A 12,318-nucleotide genomic window follows, 5' to 3' on the forward strand; every position below is an offset into this window, starting at 1 on the left:
GATTTACAAGGGGGACGTAGGCACCTAACTGCCACGTTAGCTGCCTAAATTTGACATTTAGGCACCACTGGCATTCACAAAACCACCGCTCAGTTGCTGCCTAGCCCTGAAGGTACCTGAAGTCCCTGGGCACCTAAGTTTCCACCACTAAAGTCCCCATGGTGCCTAAATTTCTGTAACTGGACGTGCACAAAGCCACTTAAGAGCATCTTGACACCTAACTCATATCTAAGCTGCAGCTGGATTCACAAACTAGATGTTTCCCCATGTATCTTGCCTTTGGGGCCCTGGCAGGTAGGGGTGCTCAGAGGCTGCTAAAGAACATGCCTACCAGATCAGGAACAATACAAAATATAGATGATGGAGGAAGTGGTGCCTTTAGCCCAGTAACTAGAGCACTCAGCTAGAATCTGGAAAAGCTGGGTTCAAATCCCCACTCGGCCTGATATGCAGGGGGAGCTTGGATCTCTATTTCATGCAGGAGAGAAATCTGCCTCAAACTAGCCTGTGGATTAGGGCACTGAGATAGGAGAGGATTTCACACATACTATCTCAACTGAGCACAAAATGGAAGCTAGCTAACTCCAGCAGAGAGCAGACTTCTTAAAGTATGAGGGTCCAGTACCCAGAAAACAAAATCACGGTCATTGCATAGGCTACAATGCCAATAATTTGCTTTATTTTACAGAATTGTCTTTGTAAATGCTTCCTTTCCAAAAATGTAATCCCAAAGATATGAGGTGAGGTGAGGGAGAAATATCCTAAAACATGTACTCTCTCCTTGTTGTGCTGCTATTCACTGTAAAATTAACATTCTGCAGTGGGATATTCTTCTTCTGCTAGTCATAATCATGAGGAGAAGGAATAAGAAATTGCCAAGCAATGTTCCAACCTTTATGAACTTTCTTTGAATTGCAAATGAATGGCTTTTAAATATGTGCATATGTTCAACCACAGAGCACAACATAAAGGAGTCTTATATTGCTCTTCACCAATTCAGAACCTTTTATGTTACTAACAGGAAGATAAACAACTTCTGTTTAATTGCAGTATCCTACAGGACTTCTGTTCAGGAATGACCAATTGATTGGCAGTCATCCACCAGTCTCCTGCGTACATTTATGGCGTAAATCTGTAAGTGCTACAGGAAGAAGGAGTAAAACAAAGTTATTTGCAACACATTAAGTGGACCTACCACAGCCTCAGAGCTCTCAGATATTTAATTTATTAGCACTGGTGTCCAGATACCAGTGTTGTATGAAACTGGGTGAAAGATTGCCACTACCAAGACTGGACTTTTGCTAAGTGATTTCAGCATTTTGCAGGAGGCTGAATAGAGCAGGAGAGAGAAGTCTGGTGGGAGCCCTTTTTTTGTACAAAGGAGTTTGCAGTGATAATGTTGCTTAGCATGGTGGAGGTCATGCTCCTAGAGCCTTAACATTATACCTGTACTGCATAAAAGGAGTCCACACAAAGACATGATCCTGGCACCAAACAGCTTTTACAATATGAGACAGTGAGCAACAAACAAAGGGCCGGGGTGGGAGGGGGAGCTACAATCAAAATACGCACAATGTGACACATAAAACTCCCAGTATGAGTGTGTTTGGTTTTAAACTGTAGTAAGTAAATCCAAATTGATTGTACCAAACAGCACCAAAAATCAAGGTGTCCCCAAGACCTTAGGTCACAGCGTAACTCACCAAGCCATGCTGCTAATTCTTCAGACAATACTAAAATGGGTAAGGGGCCAAAACCAGGCAGGCATTTGAAGACAATAAGGGAGGTTGTTTGAATGGGTTCTGAGAAGAACAGAGAGCAAATGATGATGTCAGAGGACAGGGATATGCACCTGAGTTTAGATATGGGTGTGAGAAGGTGTTATATTTTGGACAATGTGAATTCTGGACAGTTGAGAACACTGCATGGATACTGCTCATGGGGAATGAATACACAGATTACCAGGATATCTACTTGTCTGCTAAACTCTGTTCCTTTTAAAGTTACCTCATCTTCCCAGCCCCCTCTGTCTGTTTCACTCCCCTGCCCTATCTGACATCTACATTCTAAACTCTCTGGGGCAGAGACTATCTTCTTTGTTACCTGCCTTTACAGCACCTTGCACAAAAGAATCCTGATCTTGACTGGGGTTCTGAGATACCACAGTACTAATCAATTACCGTCAGCTTTGCAGTAATCCTGCATCCAGCAAGTATGGGTTTGATTGTACATTTCCAGCAGTCAGCTAGCAACGGCAGTAACCGGAGCACAGCCTATATTTGCATAATAGACAGCAGACCCCTCCAGTGAGATCTAAAGTTGTCCTTTTGCTGTCCAGGTGCCAGCCGTATCAGACAACTGCCCTGATTAAAAATACGTTTGACTCAGCTTCCAATAAGACTATAATAAAAGTTACCGCATTTTAAAGACTTGGCATAAGGCAAGTCCATACCTGTTGCTCAGTCCCGACAGCTACGCTCAAACCCAGGAAGACCATTTTGCAGTTTAAAAATGTCACAGTATGCTCTTAGCGGCATAAACACGGGAATCTCTAGTAGGAGTAAAGAGGTTATTTTACATCTGTATTTGTCACTGGTGAGACCGCTGCTGGAAAATTATGTCCAGCCCTGGTGTCTACTATTCCAGAGCAAGTTGAAATTATGGAGAGGGTTCAAACAAGAGCCACAAGAATGATTAAAGGATTAGAAAAGATGCCTTATAGTGATAGACTCAAGAAGCTCACTCTATTTAGCTTAACAAAGAGAAGGCTAAGTGGTGACTTGATTGCAGTCCATAACCTATGTGGATAATGAATATTGGACATTGGGCTCTTCAGTCTAGCAGAAAAAGGTATAACACGATCCAATAGCTGGATGTTGACAAATTCAGAATGGAAATAAGGCATAAATTTTTCACCGTGAGGGTAATTAGCTATTGGAACAATTTACCAAGGGTAGTGGTGGATTATTCATCACTGACAATTTTTAAATCTTGATGGGATGTTTGTCTAAAAGATTTTGGGGAAGTTCTATGGCCTGTGTTATGCAGGAGGTCGGACAAGATGATCACAATGGTCCCTGCTGGCCTTGGAATCTATGAATACAATAGTAACAAGCAAGGGGCAGATTTTCAAAGGCCCAGAGTGGCAGCTAGACACCCAACTTCCATGTGAACTCAACAGTATGTATGCACCTAAGTGACATTAGTGCCTATGAAATGCTTCCCCTGAAACATGAAGGCATTCCAAGCTGTGCAATATTAACAATACAGGGCCACATTCTCAAAGAGGTTGTCACCTGGCATCAAAATTGTCCCACAGAAATCCTGGACAGGCCCGAACTTATGTGACAGACACCATCTTGGCCATCAGACCAGGAACTGAAACAGGGTCCTCCAGACTAAAAGCAGGACTCTCTTATTGGGGCTGTAACATTCATGCCCTCTGTGGATCAGGCAGGGTATTATAGATGCAAAAAAAATAAGCATATGAATCCAGCCATGAGAAGGCAAGCGACCCAATTTGCTAGCAGATGCAGGTTTTGCACTCACAAATTTACTCGTCCAAAATCGCAGTTGCATATTAAATGGTTGTTTGTGAAAATGTGGTGCTTAGCTGCTGACAACATTCATTCCATCCCTGTAGTCTAAAAACCATTAAAAAAAGAGGGGGAAAAGGATCATCATGTCCTGTAGAAACCAAATCACCACTTTTCAAGGAAGGGTATAAAACAACAAGTGAGATGCCACAAGCACAACACCTGCACACCATAAAACTATCAAGAAAGAGAGAGAGAGACTACAAATCTGTCCTATAGGAGACTATACTTAACACTACAAAAAGATAAACCATGAAGAAAACCAATAGTGTGCTCAAGGTATCAAAAATGCTCTACTTTATATTGCTGGAATTAATGATCCATAAAAACATTTTGTCCCAGCCTCAGTCATCTAGGGTGACCAGATGTCCCGATTTTATAGGGACAATCCCGATGTTTGGGGCTTTGTCTTATATAGGTTCCTATTACCCCCTACCTCTGTCCCAATTTTTCACACTTGCTGTCTGGTCACCCTACAGTCATCCCAAACCACAGATCTTCCACTGTTTCATCTCTTCTGTTTTCAGTCACTTGAACGAGATCCACCTGGGATGCTCCTGTGGTTACTGTCTCAAAGCCTCTTCAAATATGCAGTATCTGTAAGAGGATAAACCACATGCTATATACAATTAATTGTCAGTCTGTATTCCGTTAAAAGACATGCTCCTAGGGAGTATAAACAGTCATTTTTACTTTATTTATCATGTCTTTAGCAGTGATGTGCAGTATAGAATTATCTTATTTCACATTTTATTTTCCAGCAGAGAAATGGATTCCATCACAGCAGAAAATGTTTCCAGTGGTATGACTACCTGGAAGCTTGGAACCAGTCAGTCTTTTTCACACAACACATCAGAAAACAGCAGCAGCTCTACCTGCATTATATTGGATGCATGGGATTGGTTATATACATTTCAGCCTATGTTCCTCTGGGTCATTTTTGTCCTGGGAGTGATAGAGAATGGCTTTGTCCTCAGTGTTTTGTGTTTCCACAAGAGTCGCTGCACGGTGGCTGAAATTTACCTGGCAAACCTGGCAGTTTCCGACTTGATGTTAGTTTGCGGTTTACCTTTCTGGGCCATTAATATCAGTAATCAGTTTAAGTGGCCTTTTGGCACTTTCCTTTGCAAGGTTGTCAATGCAATCATTTACATGAACTTTTATTCTAGCATTTATTTTTTGATGATGGTGAGCATCGATCGCTACCTGGCCCTGGTGAAAACCATGTCTCTTGGACGTATGCGACGAGGTACATGTGCCAAATGGAATAGCCTTATCATCTGGGTGTCTGCATTGCTCATATGTTCTCCTGCTCTAGTGTTCAGGTCTGTCGGTTATGTGGAAGAAATCAAGGGCAGAGCCTGCATTCTTCATTATCCATCCACCCACTGGACAATTGCAACAAACATTGTGCTGAATACTGTGGGCTTTTTGATCCCACTCTGTGTAATTACCTATTGTACTATTCAAATAATCAAAGCCTTACGAGGCAACAAAATACAAAGACTCACAGAACTCCAAACTGAGAAGAGAGCCACCATCTTGGTCCTTGCTGTCCTTTTGCTGTTTATCATTTGCTGGCTTCCTTTCCAGATCACCACATTCATTGACATATTAATTCAGGTCGGCAGCATTTCTGACTGCATTACTACAGAGGTCAGTGAATTGGTGACCCAGGTAGCTACATACTGTGCTTATAGCAACAGCTGCCTTAATCCAGTATTGTATGTCATTGTAGGCAAGCATTTCAGAAAGAAATCCAAAGAACTCTACAAAGGCTGCCTGCCTAGGATATGCACCAAATCAGAGTCCATCCAGATGGAGAATTCTTTGGACACTCTTAGAACATCCATTTCGATTGAATGCCCAAAGAAAAAGTCTGCTTCTTCATTAGCACGATAGCACAGTTTTGCTTATTGCAAAGTTACAAGAAAATCTTTCAACATATCAGTGCGTAAACTGTCCTTAATATCCATCTACTATGGCACCCCATTGTGTGCACTGGCTGCATTCATTATGCATGAAAGCTTGGGGAGCTGATCTCAGTAGAAAACTCCATGTAGGCACCTACTTCTACCAGCTAATGGACAACATTTTTCATGACTGAATCACATTTCATGATATAGTTATATATTCATGGCTGAAGTTTATTTGGCACACTATCATTTTAAATATTCATATTGCTAACAAAGATAAGTATCTGACATCAGAATATAGTTCTCTAAGTAAAGCCATTTTATAACAGCTACTGTCAGTATTATGAAGCTAACCCCAGTACCATACATTTGAAAGAATACATTTTTAATATAAGGAACATTTTCAGATGAGACTATAGTGACTGGAAGGTCTTATAGGATCATTATTTAAATTGATGTTCAGCGTCCACATTATTTTCCCCCTGTGGTCAATAAGGTGTTCCAAATGGTCCAATCCAAAACATGCTGTTTACGTGATTGCCAGGTTATACCTTTTGGGGATTGCTCTGGCTTTGGTGGGGGTAGAATGTAATGTAACCCTACATTCCCTAGAGTGGGACAATTTCTAGTCTTTTAGATCTGTGTAACCCCCGCTACATTCAACAAGGGTTGCACAGGTGGAACTGAGAGCACAATTTGAGTGAATGACTGTAGTTCACAAGTAGACTGTAAGCTGTTCAGGAGCAAAGACCTGTATTTTCTACCTGTCTGTAAAGAAAAATTCACATCTGTGGTGCTGTAGAATACATACACGAGAATACAGATTAGACATACATGGGGTATACTCATAAAAAAAAAAAGAAAAAACAGAAGTATGATTGAGACAACCGTACAATAACTGCATTTGAAATCAGGCTGATGCTAGTGGAAGATCTGCATGATTAAGGAATGCATGAGCACATTCTTTATCATGTAATGTAGGCTAAATCAGCACTGTAGAGTTAACTTAGCTACATGAGTTAACTCCTCGTGAGTAAGCCTAGCTCAAGTGAGAGCAGCCACACTGCAAAAGGAGTCTGGAACTGCGCAGAGTGATTGTGTTAGCAGCTGCTGAATTGTGCTAACTTGGTCCTCTCCCACTGGGCCAGCAAAAAGTACCAGACTTGTGTTAAGTGGTTTTCTGTGTGGACAGGTCTTGAGTTAACACTGGGGTTATGAAGTGAGTTAACTCTGCAGTGAAGACAAGCTCCTTGTGTTCTGAATAGCCAGTGGTCTAGCAAACTAGCATTTTGCCTCTGGAAACCTGGTTCAAAACCTGATTTGGGATCTAATCAAAAGCCCACTGAATTCAATGTCTTTTCATTGACTTCAGTGGGCTGTGGAGTAGATCCCTAAGGTCTCAAGTTAAAACTGAAATAGACTTGGTCAGAAAACCATCAGAATACTGACAATCGTTGCCTAACAACCACGCAACTGGAAGTGTTGCTTATGAAAGGCTGAAGAGGAAAAGCAGCCATTTGGGAAAGTCCTATTAAATTTTAAAAGGATTAAATCAACAGGGTTCTATAGAAATGTAAAGAGTTCCCTATAGATTTCATGCTAAAAACAGAGTATTTAATAAAAAAATGTCCTCCTTTCCATAGGTTTGTTGAACCATCCTACATAATTCTACAGCAGGGATATACTTTTCTGTTCCATTCCACATATGATCCAAAACACCTATAGAAAAATATATAACTTTTTCTGAAATTCTGTAGACTTTTCATTAGCTTCTGAAAGTGTTATTACACCCCTTACCCTCACAAACACACCGTTCACTCACAAACTTTAAAATAGAAATAGCATTTTAAAGCCATAGAAGCACAAGAGAACTTCCAGTATTCAGTGCTGAGAAGCAAAATACCAAATGATTTAGAAACTTCTGGACAAACAACATTATTTTAAAGCACAGAATCATAGAAATGTAGCGTTAGATGTGACTATGAGGGATCACCTGTCCAGCCCCCCTGCACTAAGACAGGGCCAAGTATACATAAACCATTCCTGTCAAGTGTTTTTCGCACCCGTTCTTAAAAACCTCCAAGAATGGGAATTCCACAACCTCCATTGGAAGCCTATTCCAGTGCTTAACTATCATTATAGTTAGAAAGATTTTCCTAATGTCTACCCTAAATCTCCTTTGCTGCAGATTAAACAGATTACTTCTTGCCTACCTTCAGTGGACATGGAGAACAATTAATCACAGTCCTCTTTATAACAGCCTTTATCACATTTGAAGACTGCTGTCACATCCCCCCTCAGTCTTCTTTTCTCAAGACTAAATATGCCTGGGTTTTTTTTACCCTTTCCTTACATATCAGCTTATGTGAACTTTTTCATTTTTGTTGCTCATCTCTGGATTCCCTACAATTTGTCTACATCTTTGTTAAGTGTGAACCCCAACACTTGCCACAAAACTCCAGCTGAGGCCTCAGCGGTGCCAAGTAAAGCTAGAAAATGACTTTTTGTGTCTTACTTACAACATTCTTGTTAATATGCTCCAGAATGGTATTAGCCATTTTAGCAATTGCATCACATTGTTGGCTCATATTTCTTTTGTTAACCCCCACCCCCAGACCCTTAACAGCTGTACTACTGCCTAGCCAGTTATTCCTCATTTTGTAGTTGTGCATTTAATTTTACTTTCCTAGGTGAAATACTTTGCACCTGTCTTTACTGAATTTCATCTTGTTGATTTCAGACAAATTATCCAATCTGTCAAGGTTGTTTTGAATTCTAATCCTGTCCTCCAAAGTGTTTGCAACCCCTCCCAGCTTAGTGTCATCCAGAGATTTTATAAGCATACTCTCGACTCTATTATCCAAGTCATTAATAACAATATTAAATAGTACTGAACCCAGGACAGGTCCCTGGCAAGACCTCATTAGATACATCCTCCCAGTTTGATGGCAAACCATTGATAACTACTCTTTAAATATGGTTTCTCAACCAGTTATACACCCACCTTATAGTAATTTAATTTAGACCACACTTCCCTATTAGGCTTATAAGAATGTCATGTGGACCTGTGACAAAAGCCTTACTAAAATCAGGTAATATCACATCTACAGCTTCCCCTCTATCTAATAACCCTGTCAAATAAAAAAATTAGTTTGATATGGCATAGTTTGTTCTTGGCAAATCCATGTTGTCTATTATTATAACCGGATTATCCACTAGGTAACTACAAACGTATTGTTTAATAATTTGTTCCAGTATCTTTCCAGGTATTGAAATTAAGCTGACTAGCCTATAATTTCCCAGGTCCTCTTTGTTTCCATTTTTAAAGATAGGTACTTCTCCAACCATCTGCAACCTCATCTTGTCCTCCAGGAGTTGTCAAAGTAATCCCTGACAGGTCTGAGATTGCTTCAGCTGGTTCTTTAAGTACCCTCGGATGAATTTCATCAGGCCCTGTTGATTTGAATACATCTAATTTATCTCAATATTCTTTAACCTGATCTTTCCCTATTCTGGCTTGTGCTCCTTCCCCCTTGTGAATAGTAATTGTGTTGAGTATCTGGTCACCATTAACTCATTTAGGGAGGACTGAACCAAATAGGTATTAAACACCTCAACCGTCTTGATTCATGCATCACATATATGCATACGTGCACGTATATGTATACAAACTATAGTTACATTATTTTGTTAAAATGTGTACTTGCTGCATAAACTTTTGAACATAGTGCAAATGCATGGTGGCAGGGTTCTGTAGCATGTGTTAATTTAGTCTTTTGAAAGTATCACTGCCTTAGAGATTGAAAGATAGAATAGAAGGTGGATCAAGGGAAAATTAACTGATATGACTGACATCTTTAACTATTCTCAGAGGTCCTCTTTTTTGGGTAGCTTCCATTCACTCTTCCACTAGAGATGAGAGCGCTCAGCGCTTTGCAGAACTGGGCTCTGAACATTAGACTACAGCTGAAGTCAATTGATGACACTCACCATTTTTCAGTAAGTGCTCAACAGCTTGCAGGCTCAAGCCCTTACGCAATAGCAAGTGTTATTTCCTCATTCAGTGGGTTCACTCCTGTGCTGCTGGGAGCCAAGATGCATATTATGAAAAGCATAAGTAGAGTGGCCCTAAATTACAATGAAAACAGAGCAGGTTCAAAATTTTCTGTTGGAAAGCTTTTCCCTCGGAATATGCCTTTTTTTTATTTTTATTTTTTACAAATGTAAAACATTCTGTGGGAATATGTCAATTCTGACAAAATTTCATTAAAAAATCTAAACTGTTTCAAGAAGGGTGCAATGGAATATTTTCAACTTTTTGTTTCTTAGCTTATTGTTTACAAATTTATTTTGTTTGATATTATATTATAAACCATAATATAATAAAGTCAAAATCAGATTGAAATATTTCAGTTTTATCAAAGCAGAACATTTTGACTGACTGAAAACAAATTGTTCTTGAAAATTTCATTTCACAGGAAATATTGAAATGTTTTATTTTCATTCTGATTTGGAATGTAAACGAATTTTGAAATGTCAAAATTTCCCATGGGATGGATATGCCAAGTTTGGACTAGCTCTAAATGAAAGAATACTATAGGACACCCTAGCCTTACATCAAAATAGAAAGGTTTCTTCTCTCGGATTACCTTCTTAGATAAAAGGAGAAGCAGCAGGGCAGGTTTGTGAGAGGCAGAATTTCCAGAGAAGTAAGATGAGGAGTAATTTATGCAGAAGTGGGAAAAATTATTAACGTTCAAACAGGAAAAAAGTTACCCTTTTTTGAACCTTAAGAACTCTTTGGCATTGGGTTTGTTTCTGATAAAATAAGGACCTCCCTGAACCATTTTGGCCATCTCTAATGATAAGATAGATATAGCTATATAGATATGGGTTTTTTAACATCCTCACGGACATCACTAAAGCCCACACAACTTTCTGCCATAAGTCTTTGGAAACCATTGCAGTCTATCATGCCAAAGCAGGTTTAGTGGGGTTGCTTAGAGAAAGTGAAGGCAGAATTTTGCCCATGATAACTGCAGAGCCCTATTATCATCTCAATAAGCTTATGTTTGTTGTCCACCAAGTTCATGGAGAAAAATGTGGGCAGGATCAACACAGTTTTACTATTGGTCATATAAATAAAAGCCATGAACAGTACATAATGGGTACAGGACAGGAGTTCTAGTCTAGGCTCTTACACTGTCTGTTTCAGTTCTTATATAGCCTCTGTTATCACAGTATTTGAGCACCTCACAAACTTTCATGTATGTATTCTCACAACCCCCTTGTGAGATAGTACTTCTCTGTCATCCCATTTTACAGATGGAGAACTGAGGCACAAAGAGGTCAAGGCCAGCTTTTTATAGTTATTTAAGTGTTCTTCTGCTCAGCATTGCAAGGCCTGAGTATCTTAGCCATCTAAATTACTTCAATGCTGGGCAGAGCAACACCTAAATATCTTTAAGATCTGGGCCTACGTTACTTGTCCAAAGTCACTCAGGAAATCTGTAGCAAGAGCAGCAAATTCACCCTGGGTCTTCCAAGACCCAGGCTATCACACTAGCCACTGGACTACCCTTCCTGTCTAAACACCACTCACTCCTTGTGTGGTTTGGGGCCAATAACATAACCTCTCTTTTTCTGCTTCCACATCTGTAAAATAAGGATAACATTTGTTTATTCTCTCCTTGGGAAGTGGTTAATATTCATTAGTTAATGTTTGTACGTCACTATATAAAAGAGTTAAGTATTATTATTTCTCATTTAAGTTCTCAACAATTACTGTACACTGACACATAGCTGTATGTGTATGGAAATCTAAGTAGGCTAAGAACTGTGTTTGAAATCACATGTGTATGCAGGAAACTGTTTTACTGGACGTAGAATAAGTGATCAAATTGTCACAAGTGGATTTTGAAGAGGATCTTAATAGAGAACATAGTATTATCCATCATTTTGTTATACTGTAGCAATAATGTGATATGGAAGATCATAAAAGCTTCACAAGATCTTTATTGGGAAGGAATGTCTAATGATTTGGGTATTGGTCTGAGACTTCTGGGATCTTTTCTCTGTTTTGCTGCTTGAATTATGTAAACTTTGGACAAATAACTTAAACAAAATAGATAAGCAGAGGCAAAGAGGTTAACTTATGTCTCAGTTTACCAACTTGATAGGAATGCTCTGAGGTTTGGATAATGATTAAGTGCTTTTAGATCATCAGATGACATGAGCACTTTATAAGAAAGTCCTAATTCGTTTTATCTGAGTGCCTGTATAACCATAAGGTATAAACAAATGTATTCTACATAAGCATCTTAGATGAAAGGCAATGGCCAGTTACGTTATGAAACTGTATACAAGGGAGTGCTCTTAAACCTTCACATCATACACTATAATGCAGAAGTCACTGGACACGATTCTTTCTAGTGCCCATGCCTTGTAAAGCCTTTATAGCTGTGTGAAATGCTACCTAATCACAATGCACTCGGCACAACTTTCAATGAGTACGGAAGGTACAAAGCAGTAGATAAGCAGGCCCACTATGTGTGAATCTGTAGCGTAGGCCCTACAGCTCAGTATAAGCTGCCTATTGATCAGTAGAGGCCAATAGAATGTGTTGGTTCAACAATCTACCCTAAATGTAGGCTTTCTGTACATGCTCCCCTGGTTGAATCTTCACTGGAATCAATCACTCACCTCTTCTGAGTGTGACACACAAAAATTCTAAAGGTTACAGTAACAGCAAGAGAGACAGGAAACAACAGTTCTTTGATCCAGTTTAGACAATAAAGAAATGTTTT

The 12,318-nt window shown here is 39.6% G+C and overlaps 1 protein-coding gene across 8 annotated transcripts in view; it reads left to right on the top strand.

Annotated features, from left to right (window-relative positions):
* Positions 1-9,747, top strand: part of BDKRB2 (bradykinin receptor B2) — a 46,301-nt gene extending 36,554 nt beyond the window's left edge. For 4 of the 8 annotated variants that reach the window (XM_073349583.1, XM_073349584.1, XM_073349585.1 and 1 more), the window contains 2 exons: positions 1,051-1,134; positions 4,358-9,747. In XM_073349583.1, the coding sequence (XP_073205684.1) occupies positions 4,365-5,498 (1,134 nt within the window). In that variant the 5' untranslated portion in view covers positions 1,051-1,134; positions 4,358-4,364 and the 3' untranslated portion in view covers positions 5,499-9,747. Of the gene's footprint in view, positions 1-1,050; positions 1,135-3,840; positions 3,876-4,357 lie in introns of those variants that run through there. The other 4 variants (XM_073349588.1, XM_073349589.1, XM_073349587.1 and 1 more) reach the window with 4 other exon arrangements.
* Positions 9,748-12,318: the final 2,571 nt, after the last annotated feature.

The sequence above is a fragment of the Lepidochelys kempii genome, chromosome 6 (assembly GCF_965140265.1).
Source record: "Lepidochelys kempii isolate rLepKem1 chromosome 6, rLepKem1.hap2, whole genome shotgun sequence".
In the NCBI taxonomy this organism is placed as follows: domain Eukaryota; kingdom Metazoa; phylum Chordata; order Testudines; family Cheloniidae; genus Lepidochelys; species Lepidochelys kempii.